We start from the raw sequence: 23,416 nt of genomic DNA on the forward strand, positions 1-23,416 counted from the left end.
GTCACAGGCTTTGCTAGCTGTTTTGGATTGTGCCTCGACGAAATTAGAGTGCGGAACTGCTGTTGACTGCCTAAGATCACCTTAAAAGGAAAGTAGGTTACAATGTTTCTTGAGAACATCTTCTCCAGCAACATTCTTTAAAATATATTTTGAGAAACTATAAACTGTGAATTATTGGAAACAGAGGAAGTATACTGGATAGCAGCCTGCTATTTCATAACATCTGTCTGTGACGATTTAGGATGATGACCAGAGAGAAACAGTTCTAGGAAGTGGAGTCTCCACTCATCCTCACACCTAAGATACAAGTATTACTTAAAGCATTGATGCAACAAGCCTTAAAGCATTGATGTTAACTCGCAGTTCTTAGAAGAAAAGTACGGATTGTAAGATAAAAAATCACAATGAAGTTTTTTTAAACTTAGGCTATTAGAATTCAGAGGGAAAAAATAGCTAAAAATTCACAATTAGGCCTACCTTTTTTATTCTCGTGTCGAAAGCAAGCTTCTAGTACCCTGGAAATCCAGAGTTCTCGCGAGAGCACAAGTTGAATTTGCTCAGCGAGTTTACTCTGGCGTCGAGTAATGATGCTCATTAAATATGCTCTTGTATCCGAGCTGCACCAATCACATCGGGTTATCTGATATAGGCGGGCCAGAGGCGAGCTAAACAGATGATGACAGCGCTGTGATGTCAAAGTCATTAGTAAACATTGCAAGATGGCTATGGATGAACACCAGTTGTTTGAAACGGCTTTGGCCGCTACAATGAACGAGTTAGACTTGGCTTTTTATCTAAAAGAGGAACAGAAGACGGCACTCTAATCGTTCCTTTGCAAGAAGGGCGTTTTTGCTGTTTTGCCGACCGGATACAGCAACCAAGAGTCTAATCTACCAGTTAGCTCTGCTGGTAGCTAGCCTAATATGGGGCTTGTTGTGATTGGTCGTAGTGTTATCCAATTGCGTGCAGTGAGATTTTCAAACGCATGCTTGGTGCCACCCCTCGAGCTGGCCGATTTTCACTAGTCGATGCCAGACTATTAGTCTTTCAGATTTAGGTCTGGATTTACAGGCTAAGCTTCTAGCCTAATTCACACAAAACGCTTATTTGTATAAAAACGCACGAATTGAGAATTTAAATGAAAAAGTCTCGACTCTCGAATTTTGACCTTTTAAATTCTGTAGCCTATACCGCGTCAGACCGCGTTTTAGAACGATCGAGTGTCATACGTGAGATTCAAGAGCAACGGTCAACGTTCGTCTGACACGTTTACAGCAAAACAATGACATATCAAATGAAAAAGGATCGCAGTGGAATGCAAAAATGAGTTTTTCTAAGGCCCCACATGGAGCTCTTCTGTGTTTGGCTTTTATACAACAGTTCAATAAACAAGTTAAAATCGAGTAACTTACGTTTTAGACAATATTATGGCCAGTCTATTTTTGCTTAGCTAACCGTTTTGACACTGACCAAACACAGTGGTCTTTTGTTCCTTCCTTCTTGATTCAGTGTTTTTGAACACATCGAGTAAATGATTCAATAAAGAGACTGTTTTTAACGAATGTGAATGATTCAAATTAGTCACTCAGACTTTCACTTGTCGTTAAACTACTGACGAAACTATCTGTAGAGTCAATCCCCACCAGAATAACAATCGTCTTCAACGCGCCAACACAAAAAATATACAATAAAAAATATAATAAGTAAATATAAAAACATACATTTATCTCTTTTTATTTATTCCTCTATGCGAGTAGATATTAGATGGTAGGGGGGTGCCCATTCATATAAAAATTGGATATATTATTATGACCGCCGCTAGCGTAGCTAGCGAAAGCGGTCATATAGGGATTGTCAAAAGTTTTTTTTTTTTTTTTTTCGTCATCTTACTGAATTTTCCGTCAACGATACCAGGGACACCGAAGCACCGGGGAACATGAAATTTGGTGGGCATGTAGCCCCACTAGACTTCTAAGGAAAAATTTCGTTTGGTCCCCGGGGGCCACTCCCCCCCCGCGCTGGGCCCACCCAAACCCCAAAAAATGCAGTTTTTCCTAAATAACTACCTGAACCGTGGCACCGAGGATGAAGAAATTTTTATGGTATGTTGGTCTACTAGACTTTTACGGAAAAATTTCGTTTGGTCCCCGGGGGCCACTCCCCCCCCCGCGCTGGGGCCCCCGTAAATTTTTCGTCAACGATACCAGGGACACCGAAACACCGGGGAACATGAAATTTGGTGGGCATGTAGCCCCACTAGACTTCTAAGGAAAAATTTCGTTTGGTCCCCGGGGGCCACTCCCCCCCCCCGCGCTGGGCCCCCCCAAACCCAAAAAAATGCAGTTTTTCCTAAATAACTACCTGAACCGTGGCACCGAGGATGAAGAAATTTTTATGGTATGTTGGTCTACTAGACTTTTACGGAAAAATTTCGTTTGGGCCCCGGGGGCCACTTCCCCCCCCGCGCTGGGGCCCCCGTAAATTTTTCGTCAACGATACCAGGGACACCGAAACACCGGGGAACATGAAATTTGGTGGGCATGTAGCCCCACTAGACTTCTACAGAAAAATTTCGTTTGGTCCCCGGGGGCCACTCCCCCCCCGCGCTGGGCCCCCCCAAACCCAAAAAAATGCAGTTTTTCCTAAATAACTACCTGAACCGTGGCACCGAGGATGAAGAAATTTTTATGGTATGTTGGTCTACTAGACTTTTACGGAAAAATTTCGTTTGGTCCCCGGGGGCCACTTCCCCACCCGCGCTGGGGCCCCCGTAAATTTTTCGTCAACGATACCAGGGACACCGAAACACCGGGGAACATGAAATTTGGTGGGCATGTAGCCCCACTAGACTTCTACGGAAAAATTTCGTTTGGTCCCCGGGGGCCACTCCCCCCCCGCGCTGGGCCCCCCCAAACCCAAAAAAATGCAGTTTTTCCTAAATAACTACCTGAACCGTGGCACCGAGGATGAAGAAATTTTTATGGTATGTTGGTCTACTAGACTTTTACGGAAAAATTTCGTTTGGTCCCCGGGGGCCACTTCCCCCCCCGCGCTGGGGCCCCCGTAAATTTTTCGTCAACGATACCAGGGACACCGAAACACCGGGGAACATGAAATTTGGTGGGCATGTAGCCCCACTAGACTTCTAAGGAAAAATTTCGTTTGGTCCCCGGGGGCCACTTCCCCCCCCGCGCTGGGGCCCCCGTAAATTTTTCGTCAACGATACCAGGGACACCGAAACACCGGGGAACATGAAATTTGGTGGGCATGTAGCCCCACTACACTTCTAAGGAAAAATTTCGTTTGGTCCCCGGGGGCCACTCCCCCCCCGCGCTGGGCCCCCCCAAACCCAAAAAAATGCAGTTTTTCCTAAATAACTACCTGAACCGTGGCACCGAGGATGAAGACATTTTTATGGTATGTTGGTCTACTAGACTTTTACGGAAAAATTTCGTTTGGTCCCCGGGGGCCACTTCCCCCCCCGCGCTGGGGCCCCCGTAAATTTTTCGTCAACGATACCAGGGACACCGAAGCACCGGGGAACATGAAATTTGGTGGGCATGTAGCCCCACTAGACTTCTACGGAAAAATTTTGTTTGGTCCCCGGGAGCCACTCCCCCCCCGCGCTGGGCCCCCCCAAACCCAAAAAAATGCAGTTTTTCCTAAATAACTACCTGAACCGTGGTACTGAGGATGAAGAAATTTTTATGGTATGTTGGTCTTAAGGGCCCACATCAACCTAGCCCATAATCGATTGTCAAAGTTTTTTTTTTTTTTTTTTTCCGTCATCTACTGAATTTTTTCGTCAACGATACCAGGGACACCGAAACACCGGGGAACATGAAATTTGGTGGGCATGTAGCCCCACTAGACTTTTACGGAAAAATTTCGTTTGGTCCCCGGGGGCCCCTCCCCCCCCGCGCTGGGCCCCCCCAAACCCAAAAAATGCAGTTTTTCCTAAATAACTACCTGAACCGTGGCACCGAGGATGAAGAATTTTTTATGGTATGTTGGTCTAGTAGACTTTTACGGAAAAATTTCGTTTGGTCCCCGGGGGCCACTTCCCCCCCTGCGCTGGGGCCCCCGTGAATTTTTCGTCAACGATACCAGGGACACCGAAACACCAGGGAACATGAAATTTGGTGGGCATGTAGCCCCACTAGACTTTTACGGAAAAATTTCGTTTGGTCCCCGGGGGCCACTCCCCCCCCCGCGCTGGGCCCCCCCAAACCCAAAAAATTCAGTTTTTCCTAAATAACTACCTGAACCGTGGCACCGAGGATGAAGAATTTTTTATGGTATGTTGGTCTACTAGACTTTTACGGAAAAATTTCGTTTGGTCCCCGGGGGCCACTTCCCCCCCCCCGCGCTGGGGCCCCCGTGAATTTTTCGTCAACGATACCAGGGACACCGAAACACCGGGGAACATGAAATTTGGTGGGCATGTAGCCCCACTAGACTTTTACGGAAAAATTTCGTTTGGTCCCCGGGGGCCACTCCCCCCCCCGCGCTGGGCCCCCCCAAACCCAAAAAATGCAGTTTTTCCTAAATAACTACCTGAACCGTGGCACCGAGGATGAAGAAATTTTTATGGTATGTTGGTCTACTAGACTTTTACAGAAAAAATTCGTTTGGTCCCCGGGGGCCACTCCCCCCCCGCGCTGGGCACCCCGTGAATTTTTCGTCAACGATACCAGGGACACCGAAACACCGGGGAACATGAAATTTGGTGGGCATGTAGCCCCACTATAGATTTTACGGAAAAATTTTGTTTGGTCCCCGGGGGCCACTCCCCCCCTGCGCTGGGCCCCCCGTGAATTTTTCGTCAACGATACCAGGGACACCGAAACACCGGGGAACATGAAATTTGGTGGGCATGTAGCCCCACTAGACTTTTACGGAAAAATTTCGTTTGGTCCCCTGGGGCCACTCCCCCCCCACGCTGGGCCCCCCCAAACCCAAAAAATGCAGTTTTTCCTAAATAACTACCTGAACCGTGGCACCGAGGATGAAGAAATTTTTATGGTATGTTGGTCTACTAGACTTTTACAGAAAAATTTCGTTTGGTCCCCGGGGGCCACTCCCCCCCCGCGCTGGGCCCCCCGTGAATTTTTCGTCAACGATACCAGGGACACCGAAACACCGGGAAACATGAAATTTGGTGGGCATGTAGCCCCACTAGACTTTTACGGAAAAATTTCGTTTGGTCCCCGGGGGCCACTCCCCCCCTGCGCTGGGCCCCCCGTGAATTTTTCGTCAACGATACCAGGGACACCGAAACACCGGGGAACATGAAATTTGGTGGGCATGTAGCCCCACTAGACTTTTACGGAAAAATTTCGTTTGGTCCCCGGGGGCCACTCCCCCCCACGCTGGGCCCCCCCAAACCCAAAAAATGCAGTTTTTCCTAAATAACTACCTGAACCGTGGTACTGAGGATGAAGAAATTTTTATGGTATGTTGGTCTTAAGGGCCCACATCAACCTAGCCCATAATCGATTGTCAAAGTTTTTTTGTTTTTTTTTCCCGTCATCTTACTGAATTTTCCGTCAACGATACCAGGGACACCGAAACACCGGGGAACATGAAATTTGGTGGGCATGTAGCCCCACTAGACTTTTACGGAAAAAATTCGTTTGGTCCCCGGGGGCCACTCCCCCCCCGCGCTGGACCCCCCCAAACCCCAAAAATGCAGTTTTTCCTAAATAACTACCTGAACCGTGGCACCGAGGATGAAGAAATTTTTATGGTATGTTGGTCTTAAGGGCCCACATCAACCTAGCCCATAATCGATTGTCAAAGTTTTTTTTTTTTTTTTTATCGTCATCTTACTGAATTTTTCGTCAACGATACCAGGGACACCGAAACACCGGGGAACATGAAATTTGGTGGGCATGTAGCCCCACTGGACTTTTACGGAAAAATTTCGTTTGGTCCCCGGGGGCCACTCCCCCCCCGCGCTGGGCCCCCCCAAACCCAAAAAATGCTGTTTTTCCTAAATAACTACCTGAACCGTGGCACAGAGGATGAAGAAATTTGTATGGTATGTTGGTCTTAAGGGCCCACATCAACCTAGCCCATAATCACTCATTTGTGATTTGCGCCCCTCCCATAAAAAATGAAAATGCAATATTATTCTGCTTTAATCGCCCCTATCTTCAGTTGAGATGTTCAGAACTGCACCATATTTCATGTGTATGATTAACTTGACATCCTCTGGGGGTATCCTCTGCTAAGTTTCGTAGAATTTCATCCATGGGGGGGTATAAAATAAAATCATTTATGTGCACATTTAGTGACTGTACACTCATCGGCCTGTAGATGGTGGTGTTGAGCGAAGGGTTGCTGGTTTAGGATGATACTGTCACACACACACATGCAGGAATACAAACAAATGCAAGCATGCACACACACTGACATCCACACGCACAGACACACACCCATACACACACATACAAATCCACATGCACAGACATACACACACAAACACACACGCGCACACACATGTACTGTACGCACGCATACATACACGCACAGACACACAAACACATACACACACACACAGACAGACATGCACATACTACTACTTTTTTTAGGTATATATATAAACACGCAATACAGCCAAATTGCTCCACGTCATTTATTTTTGTGGAAAGCCAGTGCAGGCCTGAGCGGCGGTCATATTTTGTACCGCCATGCGGTACTTCTAGTTAATATATAGGCTACTGTAAATTACAGTACATTGTCATACTCTAACATCAACTCATCCATATTTTTGTTTACTGTACTACTAGCTACTCTCACAAAGTTCATTCTGCCTTTCCAGCTACAGGAGACCTGGATACACAGTGTGTGATACAAATGATTGAGTAAAATGACTGATATAATTCAATTTATTAGATGACATTCCAAAAGTCATTGTAAATGTTAAAACAGTGCTAGACAGCTTTGAAAAATAATAGTTATTTAATAGTATTCAACAGTCATTTATCAAAATACATATTCATTGTGCAAATATTTTGCATTTAAAAACTAATAAACAATATCAGCATTTGCCTTTACAAAAGCTGTGTGCAAAGACTACTCTGACTGGTGTTTTTCCTGCAAGCAATGATATCAAATCAAATGAAAATGATACACTTCATCAGGTGCCAAAAGCATTCAGTAGCGTAAATATAAAGTGTATAATTGGCAAAATGCCTTTTCTAAATGATAATTGATCTTTATTGTGAAGACCAAGACAACCCATACAGAAAGACACTGTATTACTTTGGAGTTAGAATGACATTAATAAAAATGTATTTATTTATTAAAAATTATGAAAATGGTCTGAAGATCCAGTGCGCGTACTAGGCAGTTGTTTTTACTGCATTTGTCCTTTGAAGCGCAGATGCAATGTTAATTGTGCTTTACTTTCTTCACATTTTCATCCAGCTGTAGAAACTCAAGAACACTCCAGTCTCAACCAATCTGTTCCACTTGTCTTGTTCTTCAAATCACTCCTCTGGTTCCACATCTCTGCCATTGTCACTGCATAAGGATATGAGGTTCAATGTTAAATAGTAGATCATCATTACCACGCCGAACTTCCAGAAGGAGGGGCATGTCTCCCTGAACCGCCTCCTGTAGTTCTCCAGTGTTGACCAATGGATGGCCGTTTAGCTTCACTATAATATCACCTGTTTCAAGCCCACCCCTGTGAAGAGGAACCAATGAAAGGAGAACGTCACGTGATTAGTTTGGGATAAATAAAAATGCAGTTGATTGATGTTGCAACAACATATACTGTATGTTATAGCATGCTTAATATATTATATGCTCAAAAGCATTTTGTAAATAAATATATAGTTTGGCTTCAGGCCAATTTACACTGCACCAACAGACGCAGATCAACGCCGACAGTCAACGGATTACAACACATCACAAAAACCGACGAAGTGTCTGTTGCCGTCTGTTGGTGTGGTGTGAATTGGCCTTTAGACATACTTCTGAGCTGGGGAATCTGGGACAACTTCATGGACAAGAATTCCATTGCCGATATTCGGAAAGTCTGGATTGTGCCATTTTAACTCCTGGACAATGCTGAGGAAAAAAAGAGAAATACAAGAAAATAGATGAGATCTGAGGGAAAAGGGATGCAGAAAGACATTTCTCCTTTCAGAAAGCTTACTGATTATACCTGACACTAATAAATGTGAAGGATTCTGTTTTGTTTTTTTGTTGTTGTTGTTGTTTTTAAGCAATGTTGTTGATTGACATAACATACTTTTCTGTTAAAGTGACCATTTTGATTCCAATAAACCTTTTCTTGGGGCCTTTTATATCTGAAAGAGAAATGATTAGTTTTAGATATTTGTACAATTTCAATGTGAATTCAAGTCATGCCTGAAAGATTGTTTTTACGAGTTAAAAGCACATGAATTGCACTACAAAGTAAATATGATTGGGAAATTCAGGATTTTTTTAGAGCCCTGAGTTTCTGAGTTGGGGGCATGTCAGTGAGAAAACAGGGCGAATGCCAGGGATTCAGAGTCTGGTATTGACAGTAAATTTGTGGAAATTATTGAAATATTTTTTTTACATTTACAATAAAACTATAATTGCATGTACAAAATATGACATTGTATTATTACAATACAATATATAATGATACAGTTTACAGCACCTTCAATAATTCAATTGAAAGCAAACATAAAAAGCAAAAAAATTAAAACCTGATGCGCATTCTTTGTTCATCAAAATCTCGTCGAATTTTTTCATAGAATTGGTACATTGGTACACATTCCCAACTCATAAATACAAACTTCCCAGGAGGACTTGAAAGCACCATCAGATAACTGTACCCCATACAGAGTGTTATTCACAACCATGAGTTTAGCACAAAACTGAACTGAACAAAATAATTACTGCCTTTTTGTTTGGTAGCGATTTTTGTTAAACACCGAAGCAAAGAGTTATATTGACTTGCAGTTAGCTAGTAGCAGGTTACTGGTACAAATTCATGCATTGCAGTTTTACGGTATAACAGGATAAACAGTTAACAACCTAATTCAGCATTGTGGCCTAAACATCAATGCTGCACCTTTACTTTGCCTCCTCTCACAAAGTAATTTAATGGTATGATGGACCAGTTAAATTTCAGTTGATTCTGCTATAGCTTGCATGTTTGATGTCATCAGGCCAGCAAGATGCAAAGTGACATTTGCTAGCAATTACCTCACCTGAGGCAGTCTTCACAACTTGAGACTGCGTGAAGTTTGTCCTGCCTACCATTTGTTTGACTGAAATCAAAGTAAATGACACCAAGGATGTAACGGACAGGCTGTTTCATGCATAGTGTATTCATGTTTTGTAGCCATTTTGTCACAGTTGGCAGAACATAATTTAATAGGTGGGACACACAAACACCTAATTAATCCATAAAATTGAATGAAAATAAACATCCATTTTCTGTGAGCTAAAATTTCTGTTGATGAATTCATTTTTTGAATTACCGAATGAATTGCATTACCTCTGTGCATGATGCTTACCTTTCTGCTGTTTATCATTGGATTCATCAAGGAACTTAATGATTCGGTCGGATGGAATGGCAAAAGAAATCCCTGCGGTAACTTTTAGTGTGTTTATTCCGATCACCTCACCATCCTAACATGACAGAAATATTATGTAAAAAGCTAGCAATATTAAATGTATCTACCCAGTGTCCTCTTAATCTAGATGTAAAACTCCATTCCCACTCACCAGATTGACAAGTGGACCTCCTGAGTTTCCATACTTCCCATTGATGATGAAAGAGAGAGTAATAGACAATCAAATTCAGGTAAAATATCTATCAAACAGTTGTTGTAGCCTGAAAACACCATTCTTGCTTGTCTTACATTGATGATAGCATCGGTCTGGATGTAGTCCATGTCAGAGTCTTGGATGCCGAGCTCTTTTCCATCTCTCTGTGTTGTGCTGACGATGCCTGTTGTGACTGTGTTCTGAAGAGCGAATGGACTGCCAATGGCAACCACAAACTCCCCAGGCCTCAGATCAGCAGACTGACCCAGTGATAACACTGGTAATTTTTTCTGGAGATAAACAGAACATTTCATGCAAATTAAATCAGTCCATATGTTTTCAATCATCCTGTTAGTCTAAAAAGCAGCACGGCTGTGATAAAGTGCAACTTCGTGCCTATGGCCGAATCACAGCTATCCCAGCCAGCGTGTGACTGACATTCAGTGTTGAAATAAATGTTATTTCCTCAAGTAAAGATGTGGTACTTTTTTTATGTGTTTACATTTTTTTACACACTTACTCAGAACAACAGCTGGGATGGTGATATGAACAACAACGCTAACGCTCATGTAATATTGCTTAATTGATAACACTACCTGAACAAACTGGTCTGATTTCAATCCTTGCAAAAACATTTGAACAGTCTTAAGGCCAAATGTAAAAAACAAATCAGAAATTGGGCGCACTGTGGAGAAAGTCTAAGTCTGCAGAGCAAGAGATGGGGAAATGACATCAACTACTATAAACAGAAACAAAATATCTGCAAGCATTCCAGACTCTCTGACATGGGAACATTCTTCATTTTTTGTTTCCAAAGCCATGTCTACTCTGAATAGTTTCTCTTTGATAGTCTAATTCAGAAATGGGCTACAGAAATATTGCACTGGACGGTTTACACATCTCCATAATCAGATCCATATGCATCGGGAAACAAAACACCTCTTACAACACCTCCTAAATTCCCACACACAAATGTAGGTCAGCATGTGTTTAAAATAAGGCTACAGTTAACATGTCCCCGTGTGTCTAGATGAGGCGGAATGTGTGATATAAACCATCTGCCTTTAGAGTCATAAACATGGGATTTAAGAGTCAAAGGTGTTGCCATTTTTGGATGATTTGTGCTGAGTTTTTATACTTTGAATGTTTATGAAAGATGAACTCTGGACTACTGGCTAATAGGCTTTGTGTCTGGAAACTCCACTGTAAAGAAAAATGTGGTGACACTGACAGCAAGAAAGGTTGAGGATTCAACTTTTTCAGCCTCAAGGCCTTGTTCCACATTTACAAAAGGAAATAATGGAGACAAGGGAAACATACTATAAAATATTAAAAATGAGGGGAAAACACTAGAAATAATGGTCCTATTATTCTATTGTCCCTTAAAGGCAGCAAAGTTTCTTGATTATTACGCTGGAATGAGAGTATAGTTCCTAGCCATATCAGCCTAGAAAATCGCAACTTTTCATTTTCCGTCGGTCTTAGTACACGATGTAACTACAGAAGAGTCAAGTTTTAAATAGGAAAAATATCGAAACTCTTTGGTCATTTTTTTGAGAGAGATGCTAATGGTCCTGTCCGATTCAATGATCTATGCTAAGCTATGCTAAGCTATGCTAAAAGTGGTACCGCCAGACCCAGAGATCGGCTGAATGGATTCGAAAACGGTAAAACTCAACTGTTTAACTCTGGGGGAGTTGTAAGAGTTGAGCCTATTTCCAAAAAAAAGTGGAGTATCCCTTTAAATGCCACCCCCCTTTTTGAACATATGTGAAAATGCACTATCCAAACTTAAATGGTTGTAATTCGTGAATGTGTTGAAGTACATAACTAAGGTTGGTCTCTTTTTAAAGAAGACACTCAGCAGGTTATTGCTGAAGCACTGTAAAACAAATGTACTGAACTTTTTTATTTATTTAATTTGATTAAATTGCAACAACAAAAAAAGTCAAGGCCATATGTACCAAGCTGTGTTCCAAATTTGAAGTTGATATCACAAAAATTGGTTAAGCACTGTACCAAAAATAGCCACCTGGTGACACCCACATTCCATTGAATTTTTTTGATGTTTTCTCCTGTAACAAATTACTAAATTTCTGTCACAATAAAACTTCTATCACAAAACAGTCACCAAATTTGGTAGGTAAAGAGTTAGTGTAAAGTATAATGTAGTTAAAGGGTTAGTTCAGCCAAAAATTAAAATTCTGTCTCACCCTTATGTAGTTCCACACCCTCAAGACTTTCATTCATCTTCTGAACACAAATGAAGATATTTTTGATGAAATCCAAGAGATTTCAGTCCCTCCATTGGGAGCAATGCAATTTACACATTCAAGAACCAAAACGATAGGAAAGATATCAATAAAGTAACAAGTGCTTTGTTTGCGCAAAAATAATAATAATAATAATAATAAATAAAATAAAAACATAATTTACCTCTGTATTTACAAAATAATATTATCCAAAAGCGCATTCACGGAACAACTTCCGGTCTTGAGTCAACACAACACATGCGTCGTGGTGCTCCCCTTACTATATTGCAGGTCAATATTTTCATAAATAAAGTGGTAAATTATGTTTTGTTTTGTTCAAACAAAGCACTAATTAAGGTTAAACCACTGGAGTCACATGGATTACTTTAATGATGTATTTCCTATCGTTCTGGACCTTGAATATGTAAATTGCATTACTCCCAATGCAGGTCTGAAAGCTCTCAGATTTAATCAAAAATATCTTCATTTGTGTTCCGAAGATGAACAAAGGTCTTACGGGTTTGGAACCCCATGAGGGTGAGTGATTAATGACGGAATTTTCATTTTTGGGTGAACTAACCCTTTAAAATAAATTTTGTTAATGAAACATGACACCTCCCACTAGGGAGAGGAGCCCAAAGGATTTCAAAGTACCGTTTCCATGGTAATTCACTGTCCGATTTCAAGGTTTTCACAGGATGATTTTTTAGTTTTTAAGCTTTCGAAATGATAATATATGATTTTACTAAAATGTGTGCTAGGAAAACAAGGCAATAAAAAAAGAGCGGTAAACTGACAGTTATGGGTCATTAATGCTTGTGAAATGATTCCCACCTTTGGATTAATTTTGATAGTGGCAATGTCAGACTTCTTGTCGATGTCTCTGATGGAGGCGTCATACGTGTGGCCATCGTGTAGCTGCACTCGTAGATGCTGGCGGCCTGTTACTGTTGCACTACTAGCTACCACATGAGCATTGGTCACAATCAGACCTGCCTGAGTCATTATGAATCCAGAACCGCTTGACAAAGGTACATGGCGGCCAAAGAGCGGATGGCTGGACACAAACATTCAAAACAGTGGTTATCGCATGACTGAAAGGGTGAAAATATTACAATTATATTCTAGTATTGCTGCTTGAAAATAAAAGTTAATATAACAATACAACTTGCTAAATGCATAATAGTTTGATGTAAACTTATCGCCCTTGCACTGACATTGCATGACTATGATTACAACAGAATTTAACAAAATGATACCAAAGCAACTGTTGACTATCAGTGAGGTGAAATGAGTAGATGACTACAGTATTGAATTATATAAAAACTCCTCCTCTTGAGAGTCTTCAATCGAGTGCAAAAATGATAAATAAATAGCTATCACCAATAAAAACATTACCAAAACATCATCTTTTACAGTAATAGGTATAAAGAAGAGTAGAATTTACTTGAGGAAGAGCTCGACGTGTACCACAGCAGGGGCAATCTTCTCCACAACATCAGCGATGAAGTTAAACTTATACCTTGGGCTGTTCAGATGTGCAGGACCTATACTAGCAGGAAGAATCATTCACGTCAATGACATGATATGCCAGATATGAAGACTAATGACTAATATAAGCAATACTTAACAGTTTGTTTTTTGGTAAATAGCATAGGTCAGGGATAGGCAAGTTTGGTCCTATAGAGCTGCTGTCCTGCAGAGTTTAGCTCCAACCATAATCAAACACACCTGAACAAGCTAATCAATGTCTTCAGGATCACTAAGGCTTCAGGTAACCCTTGAAGGCAACCCTTTTTTTCAGGGTTAGAGCTACTCTGCAGGACAGCGGAGTACTAGGACCGAACTCAGAGACGGCCTTACCTATGTTTCACCCGTTTCAATTGAAACGGGCCCCGCCCTCCAAGGGGGCCCCCAACAGAACAGGAAAATCCCATTCATCCCTAGGATATTTATTTTCAGACATAATGTCTAAAGTGGTCTCCAACACGTCACTCGCGAGAGTAGCTCGTGGCCTGATTGGAGGAAGCTCGCCAAGGGCCGTTCACATATCGCGTCTTTTGCGCGCTCAAGTTCATTATTTCAAATAATTGAAGCGACGCGCTCATTTTTTTTCCAGGCGCAACGAGTCAATATGAAGGATGGGGGTGCACCCAAACTACGGGTGTTTTTTTATTCTCCGTAAATAAATCTTCTAGCAGAGCTACAGCAAGCGTTTATCGGTAGTGGAAATCCATTAGCTATTAAAACTTCTCTGTCGTTGTGGAGAGCGCATGGTAGCAACGACAGACTCCACGGGAAAATCGGACCGAATTTTACTATTAATAATAAAAGATAAGCTAATGTGCATTGTAAATGTCAGTATTTTGTCTTTTTTGAATCATTCTTTTTATAAAAATGATTTAAAGGCTGAAATATGCGAGGTTTATCTTTTTATAAAAACTTTTTTGTCAAAACTTTATTTGAACTTGTACATGTTAGTAGATAACATGTTGCAAGACACTCCTTTCAAATTTGGCCATCATTTTTAATGTTACTATTTTAATGTTTATGTAAACAAAAAGTGCATATTGATAAGTTTATTTGTTATTTGCTGGTTTTCGACATAAAACTTGGTGAATTGATTTTATTGTGTAGTATTAGTACTTTTTGAACAAGATTATGTGATAACCATGCTCATTTTGGTCACTATAATCATGAAATTACATTTTCATACCATTTCATCTCTAGTTATGATGCACTATAAAATCAACAATAATTATGTGTTTTTACAGTATAATATTTTTTTATGTCAATTAAGGGTGACATATATAGGCCTACAATAACTCGTTTAGGTCTAAAACAGTTAGCATAGTTGTTAATATGAGAGTTATGAGACATTATTTAAGAGATTTAATTATTGCATATAGCTCTCGGCCACTTTCATTTTTAAAAAGTAGCTAAAAAAGGTTGGAGACCCCTAAACCATCCAAGTTAGATTGACCACGAGCTACGAGGTTGTGAAACGAAAGTTTCTGCTCCTATAAAAACCACAAAGTATAAAAATCAACCTTGTTATTTGCGATCTTCTGGAGAAATACTACACTACCCATAATTCTAAGCAAAACACTGACATCTCTGATTGGTCGAACTTGAGTCGCGCCGCGGTTACCATGGCGACGTTTACCGCCCCGCGAACGGTGATCTGAAGTAAATAAATACCGGTAGTTTATGTGTTTATACTTTGCCTTTTTTCCGTAAGGTTAAAACGTTGTTTTTTTTTTGAGCAGGGAAATAATTTGAATAGGAAATGAAACGTACATATGCCAGTGGTGCCTGTTCATGAAGCTGAAAGTGCGCGTAATAAAAATATGATGCAAACCAACAAGAATCCTTGCTTTTTCTGCTCATGTTTACATTTTATGTGGGCAGGGCCCCATATTAGTTATTGAAACGGGCCCCCAGATGCTTAAGGCCGCCCCTGACCGAACTGGCCTACTCCTGACCTAGGTATACAAGTGTAAATGTACACTAAATTAATATTTAAGCAAATCTTTCTCACAGAATTTATATTGTATTAGCAGAATAAGTGGCAACCAAATTTTAGGGTGTAATATACTACCCATCAAAAGTATGTTTTTTAAAGAAGTCTCGTATTCACTGATTTGGTGCTCAATTCTGTTATTATTGGTTCTCAATTAATGGTTCTTCTTATTATCCATGTTGAAAAGAGTTTTTGATGCTTAATATTTTTGTGGAAACTGATTAAAAAAAATTCAGGAAAATGTGATATATATTTTTTTCTAAGTTCAAAAGAACAGCATTTCATTGAAATGTAAATGTATTTACTGTCATTTTTTATTAATTTAATGCATCCTTGCTGAATAAAAGTATTATTATTATTTTTTTAATCTTATTTACCCCAAACTTTTGAATAGTAGTGTATAACAGTTTCCACAAAATTATAAAGGCATAACTGTTTTACTAATTAAAATTAATAATAATAATTATATAAATATGTTTTACTGTATTTTAATAATACTGTTTTTAGTAATACTTATAATACTGTTTTAATCTATTTTTAATAGAGTTTAAAAACATTTAATTATTATAACTTAATTATTCCAAACTTTTGACCGGTAGTGTGATTTTAAGTGAGAAATCACTGACGGGAATTTCCTCTGAATATATGCCTAGATATAGATATATGCTCATAGATGAAATACAAACATATTTAGGCTTCATTAACTTAATCTCCCAATATCAGCAGCCTCCGATGTGCTGCTTAGAACTAAATCTTAACTAAACCAAGTACAACTTGTTCCTGGATCAAGTTCTTTGTTGATCCTGGAACAACATTCCAAACAACTAATCAGATTTGAGGGAAAATTGTATGTCAAGTTTAGACTTACAACCAGGGTTAGGTGCTTCTACATTGTAATTCACCTATTATTTCCCTCTGGTTTAAGGAAAAGGTTATGGGTAAGGTTAGGTTTATGGGTAAGGATAGGATTAGGATACATTTTTTAGACAGAATATGTTGATCCAGGAACATGTCTTGGCAAAATCACAGTGACCAAATGTTCTATTAGATAGATGTCCCATAGAGCACATAACAGAATAGATATAGGACATCCATTGTAATAATTTGGATCACTCCTCATCTGTGACTAGGTGTGTCGCATTTAACTTCCCTCACATTCTGTGGCCTGGACACAGATGGTTTTCGGCCTAGATTGTGTCCTCTTTTCCAAAGCTTTAGAATAAAAATAGTTGCATGTTTTGATTCAGTATAAAAGGGTTAAAAGCTGCATTTAGATTTATGCTCACTGGCTCTTAGTGAAATAACTACAGACCACACTGGAATAGTAAGAGGAAGGAACCAAGAGCTGTTGACACTACATCTCACTAAACATCCAAAATCACACTGATGTTTCTACTTAGTAGGCATTCCAAGACGTCTCAATCAGACAAATTCAGACATCACACATGAAGCCAAAATTAGTGAAGATATAGCAACAGTCCTACAGCTGACTGAGTATTAGCCTATGCTTCACACACACACACACAAACACTTGCACTGTCTTTTTTTTTTCTCCCCCCAGTCAATACAACAGTGGTCTTATTCACATGGATGAAGCAGCAGTCAAAATTTGTCAGTTACTGACACCATTGTGAAAGTATTTGCAGGAGCATTTGTCACCAATTGTTGTATATTACCCCACATTAAAAAGGTCCAATAACAAGGGTATTTATACTATTCAGAAATGATGGTAGAAAAGAGGTAGCTACTATTCAGCTCGTCATATAATCTAAACATGGCGACCACCATGATACCCTATGTATGCCACTGGAGTCTTCCTTTAATGTGACTGTACATTAAACATATTTGCCAAACCTTTGGAAACTATTGCAACTGCAAGACAGGAAATACTGTCAAATGCAATGCATTTATGAAATCCAAACTGCTGTTTAACTGACACTTTAATTCAAATAGACTTAGGCCTATATAATAGACAAATAGCATGCGTAAGTGTCATGCGCAAAAGGCAATAGCGCTGATAGTCAACAAAATAGTAGTAAACATAATTACTAGTTACTATTCCAGACACACAGAACAAAACCAATTTTGATAGTAGGCTATAACTGAACAGAAACAGAAAATCAAGAAGAAAAATAAGTAGTTGAACTTATCAGTGACAGTGACTGACCTGAGCTTGATGATGCGCATGAACCCTTGTGCGTTTGGGTAATCACGGAGAGCCCTCGCTGTTGCGCTTTACGCGCGGCTGCCCTCATCTTGCACACATTACCGTAGGTCTTTCCGTCGCTTCCACACACTCTGTGAGTTGTCTTACACTGGCAAACGCCTTTGGAAAGTCGCTTACCGGCTGAAAATTTACATTCAAGCCCGTCGCCACACGGAGCATCATCCTTCCGACCGCACGATGTGCCCTCGGCCAGGCTGCACACAAGACAGCAGTTGCAGTGGTCGGGCACATACCCGCTCGGACAGCTCGGGCTCGGACATTTACTCACATCACACCTGGATGAACATTTTGTCCTCGGCTCGGCCACGGCGAGGTCCTGCGCAAAGAGCATTGTTGCTGCAAACAGAATGACCAGCATTCCCTTTTCAGTTTTCAGGTAGCCTACACTTGGAGAGAAATTCAGTCAGTGTATTTAGTCTGTTCAGTTAGCTATTTTAATTCTTTGTGATATTCATTCGTGGCCTATGATGTCCAAAATACAGCAAAGAGCTCCTCTGACTTTTCCGAGAACGTCACACGATGATTATAGCGGCGTTTAACGTGAAATTTACAGTTTCATTCCCTAGATTCAAAGTTCAGTCTCAGATGCTCGTTCTTATGTTCCTTGTGCTACGCCGTTAAAAAATACAGTGCTGGATAAATCTATCAGACTTCCCGGACATGTGGCCACACTCACTCCCTCCACTTCAATGCTTCTGTATATCTTACACACTCAGTGTGAGGCATGGAATAGGTAGGACAGTGACATTAGCCTACTAAACAATGCATTAAAGAGCGAATTTATTATCACATTCTGTGGAAATATCTACATTTCAAGAAGTGGATGTAAAATGCTTATACTATTAAAAAGGATCAGGCTAGAAAATATCATGATATAAACAATAAAAATGAACAGAAACTGCCCACCGTAATAGAAAAACAAACGTTTGGGGAAAAAAAGAAGTACTTAACTCTATAGTATTGCTGATGTCTTTTCTGTAATATATTTCACAGTTTTACAACATATCCGAGAGCTTCTCTCAGCTCACCGCTTTCTTCTTTACTGCTATCATGCCTCCATGTGGCGTATGCAGAAACATGCTAAACATTTTGCATACTTAAACTTAATTGTGACCAGTGTTGGGGAAAGTTACTTTTAAAAGTAATAAATTACAACATTGCATTACTCCCAAAAAGTAACTAATTGCGTTACTTGGTTGAAAAGCAATGCGTTATGTTACTTTTCTTTTTCTCACCTGGGCTGGACTGGGATTGCTTGTTAGCTTTTTAATAACAAAAAAAAAAGTTATATTTTTGGCTAATGTAAAGGTTCTTTCACACTAAAAGACAAACTTTTAAGCTGTGCTGCCATTTTGGATCGAAGAAGAATAGGATGCAGTAGAAGAAAGTTCAACAATCTTAATTCAGCAATAAAAATAAATAAATAAAATGTAACACAAATGTGATGTTTCTCTAAAGTCATTTTTGCTTATTAGTATGGTTGAATTGGATCATTAAAGGTCAACAGCAAAGTCGTTGGTAAATAAAATGAGATTAAATACATAAAGAATATTTGTGTAATTTAATAATTATTGCAGGTTTACATAATATTCTGAGTTTGTATTTGACTGTTTTTCATTCATTTTAAGGAATACTGAATCTGTTTTTGTGTAAGTGAGATTTGTTTGTTCACATTTAGTGCAGAACTATAAGTAACATGCAGAGTTACTCACAGTGCTATGCATAAGTTTAGACACCCATGCTAAAGTTGACTAAAAAGAGGAATAAAAAATCATCTTTTGGAAATTGAACTTAATGCCTTAATTTAAAAAAAATAGGAAAAATCCAACCTTTGAGGACACCAATTTTCTTTGTGAATGGATAATGTATCGTAAATAAATAAATGTTCTTCCTTAAAATACAGGGTGCATAAGTCTGGACACCCCTGTGTTAAATTCCCATAGAGGCAGGCAGATTTTTATTTTTAAAGGCCAGTTACTTCATGGATCCAGGATACTATGCATCCTGATAAAGTTCCCTTGGCCTTTGGAATTAAAATAGCCCCACATCATCATATAGCCTTCACCATACCTAGAGATTGGCATGGAGTACTTTCCATAAGATCATCTCTTCAATTAAGACAACAAAGTATTAGAACAGTTTGATATTATAGAAATAACCCATTTTTTTCTGTACAAGCACCATTTAGAGAGAGAATAATATCACTACAATTTAAAATGACCCACTCTTATTGTTGAAATAGCAAATAAATAAAGTTTCATCTATAAAGTTTTGTTTTATACTGGTTGAGACATGGTGCTCTTTTCTTTTCACCACGTCTGATGCCATGATCTTAAACTTAAACATTATTTAGACAGTAGGCCTATGTCTAAACAGCAAATAAAAACAAATGCACAACAAAGTAGGCAACATTCTTAAGTTAAAGTAAAAACTTAAACACATATTTTAGAATTTAAAATCTTGTACAGCAGCTATTTCTTGGAGTGCTTCACAGACAAGGCTTAGTCCCAGACTAAAATGCATGTTTGAGCTGTTTTTACTAAAATAAACTTTTTATCGTCGTTAAGCAACGACATATCTTTAAAAAAAAAAAGCTATAAATTTCCTAATTGAACTAAGGTCTAATCCTGGCTTAATCTAAGCGGTGTCTGTGAAACCAGTCCATGAACATACAAACATTATGTGTGATCTATACAGTGTACGATGATTAAATGACTAATTGACAGCTGTAGCAAAGCTAATGTCCATAGTCCGATAATAATCTTTTTGAATTTACGCAACCCCCTTCAGTTGCGTTTCCTCTAACAGCCACATGAGGGTGTCAATGAATATTGTGTTCCTGCTTCAATTCCAGATGTCAAAGGATCCAAGTAGGAAATGTAAACTTTTAAAATGCTGAAAAAAGTATGAGAAAAAGTATTTTTTCTTCTTGTTTATTGAATCATAAAAACAACTTTGCTGTTAAATATATTTAAATTGAGTAATATACGGTTACATGTCAGTTAGCCTTAGGCACACATATATATGGGACAGCACAAAGAGCAGCAAGAACAAGTAAGCGAAGATTCAGTTGTCAGAGACTACACCAACTTTTATACAGACAAAGCTATCCTTTTTAACCAGTGACAACTAACCAGCTCCATTAAGCAGTTTTTAAAATCTCCAGGTTTAGAATGAAGTCATTTAGTCTAGCAGTGTTACACTTGTCTGTAGAAGGTTCCATGCCGGAGAAATTCCTTCATGAATCCTCCTTTGCATAATGGCCAACATAATTCTTGAAAAGTTGCAATGACTGCAAAAAGTTTAAAGATTGTTTTCCCTCTTTCTGACCATTGGCTTGTGAATCTCAAAGGTTACACTTGCTATTTACTTCTTGTCCCTGTCAGTGGACATACTGAAATAATCACGCCACTCTTGTGTTCATCTGTCAGTTAGCAGATGCAGCCCCATTTCTTCTTGGTCTCCTGTGCTACTGGGACTTTTGCTGGGATTTTGAAGCTCTCAGATCTGCACCCTAACACACATTCGTTCACACTCCGGCTTCTCTGGCTCTTCAGACTCTTTGCTAATGTCACAAAGATGCTGTCCACCTGGTCCCCTTTGTGACCTTTGGCTGAAGTAAGATAAAAAGACATTCCATGGACTTCGGCCAAATGACGAGCCTGCTCGATTACCACAGATGTAATCGGAGTGGCCAGATCGGCCTTGTTGCAAACGAGGGCCCGGGGAATATCTGGACCAAGAGAGTGCTGACGGCACTCGTCCATCCACAGAGGCAGATTGCGGAAACTAATGGGGTTAGTGACATCAAACACGAAGACAATCCCGTGCACATTGCGATAGTAGTGCTGCACCATGCTTTTACGAAAACGTTCCTGACCAGCAGTGTCCCACATCTGTACCTGAAGCGAGATGGAAGAGGACAATATTTATATTTTTGTTCACATATACATATTATACATTTGTACTCATGCCTTGGCATTGCTGCTACCATGCATGACAAAACTGAGCTACAGAAACATTGAAAATTGAAACTTGAGTCTCCATTGGACCTGACCTGAAGGTATTTCTGAAGTTCATTAGTTTTTTTTTTTATAGCCTCAACACATTAAGTGCTTGAATTGGACAAAAAAATAGAGCCTTGGTTGAAATAGGGGTAGTAATGTAGCCTAAATGTTCATCTTTAAAGCAATTGTTATTTAATGTTTGTGGTGTAGGAGTAAAGCTTCTCTTCTCAAAAGTGAAGTCCAATTCCTCATTTCAAAGCTAATTAAGATCTCAACAACACGGTAAAGTCCAGCGTTCCGTTGTTCCTCCATGGCATTCACAAGCAAAAATTAAAAATAAAGTAGTGATGAATTTACATCTTGGTTATTGAATCCGATAAACAGATCAGGTAAATCCAAATTAGTCAGTACAAAAATTACAAATATTTTATATAGCCTATCAAATTTCTTTGAGGAACTCTCTGCATATGACTTAGGCTATATGACTTCTTATGGTGTAAAACATTTAAACTAGTTTAATATTCTTTGTTTTTTGTAACCCTAATTATTGTTTATTATTGTTCATTAGCCTACTGTCTTTGTTTCTGTATTTATTGTTGCATAAAATATATATATATTTCTCTGAGTCGGATCTCTTCAATGAATCCGTTCCAAAACCGGTATGTTCACTGAGCATTCGATTTAGGGGGTGAACAGTTAAAGGGTTAAACAAAAACTTATAAACAAATAATGATACAAATAAAACGTAGGCTACTGTTTATGACTTGACAATAAACAATAGGCTATCATTGATCGTGATACAAAATGACATTTCGCTAAAACAACCAAAATATGTTGAGATTACGCAATATCGGCAACATGACGTGAAAAAAATAAATAAATCGCCATTCCTACTCACAAAAATATGTCTAATCGCGTTTTTGCGGATGGTTTAATGCAATGCCTAAATTAGTTTTATGCATCCAGGCAACATTTTTGTAATTTGCTGCAAAATAAACGTGCTATAAAATGTATCGAAAATACAGTACAACTTAAATAATTTAATTCTTACTTTGACTTTTTCGCCTTCTATCTCAAGAAGTTTCTCACGAAAGTCCACCCCGATTGTCGCCTCCGTTCTGCTGGGAAACTGTCCGGTGCAGAAGCGGTGTGCCAGACAGGTCTTACCGACTCCGGCATCTCCGATCACGATGATCTTACAGGTGCGACGGCAGCGCACCGGGATACCGTTCGACGAGCTGGAGCTCTCCAAGGACGAATCCATTTACCGTTCCAGTGGCGAAAACTAAACCTGATTTAGATGTTAAAAGGAAGCTAAAAGTTCAGAGTGCTCCAGTGAGCACTCCTCACATGTCAATGACTGATGCTTACTGATTACTTCCCCTTAAATAAAAAAGAAACTTGGTCTCGTTTTTTAAGCCCCACTTTCATAAGACATCAAATCAGGTAATTAAAGAAAATTCTGCCTTTTTGCAATATAATACATATGATTATTCCTTTTATTCATGAATGTAATTATGCATAAAAGGGGTAGGAACCGTTGTTAAAAGGGAAGTCTGACATCCAGCTTGGACAGAAACCAAAAACAGCCCACAGTTATTTCATATCCCTTGCAGTATAGGTT

General features: G+C 39.5%; 2 protein-coding genes across 3 annotated transcripts; both read right to left on the reverse strand.

The window, feature by feature from the left end:
- Positions 1 to 6,628: 6,628 nt before the first annotated feature.
- htra3a (HtrA serine peptidase 3a) lies at positions 6,629 to 18,484 on the reverse strand. 2 transcript variants are annotated; one of them, XM_084105722.1, is made up of 10 exons: positions 17,726 to 18,484; positions 13,483 to 13,582; positions 12,870 to 13,092; positions 9,879 to 10,073; positions 9,742 to 9,774; positions 9,531 to 9,645; positions 9,222 to 9,281; positions 8,267 to 8,324; positions 7,987 to 8,082; positions 6,629 to 7,696 (listed from the first exon to the last, which is right to left on the reverse strand). In XM_084105722.1, exons 1-10 carry the CDS (start codon positions 18,141 to 18,143, stop codon positions 7,528 to 7,530), a joined length of 1,467 nt encoding a protein of 488 aa, XP_083961848.1. In that variant the 5' UTR covers positions 18,144 to 18,484; the 3' UTR covers positions 6,629 to 7,527. The 2 variants fall into 2 exon arrangements, with proteins under 2 accessions (XP_083961848.1, XP_083961849.1); XM_084105723.1 differs by lacking the exon at positions 9,222 to 9,281 and having other exon boundaries at positions 17,726 to 18,476.
- A 2,239-nt stretch (positions 18,485 to 20,723) lies between these two features.
- rab33bb (RAB33B, member RAS oncogene family b) lies at positions 20,724 to 23,384 on the reverse strand. The gene is made up of 2 exons (XM_084094167.1): positions 22,844 to 23,384; positions 20,724 to 21,687 (listed from the first exon to the last, which is right to left on the reverse strand). The coding sequence occupies exons 1-2, from the start codon at positions 23,054 to 23,056 to the stop codon at positions 21,217 to 21,219; spliced, it is 684 nt and encodes a 227-aa protein (XP_083950293.1). The 5' UTR covers positions 23,057 to 23,384; the 3' UTR covers positions 20,724 to 21,216.
- Between the last annotated feature and the right edge of the window lie 32 nt (positions 23,385 to 23,416).

The sequence above is a fragment of the Abramis brama genome (assembly GCF_963993115.1).
Source record: "Abramis brama genome assembly, chromosome: 2".
Classification (NCBI taxonomy): domain Eukaryota; kingdom Metazoa; phylum Chordata; class Actinopteri; order Cypriniformes; family Leuciscidae; genus Abramis; species Abramis brama.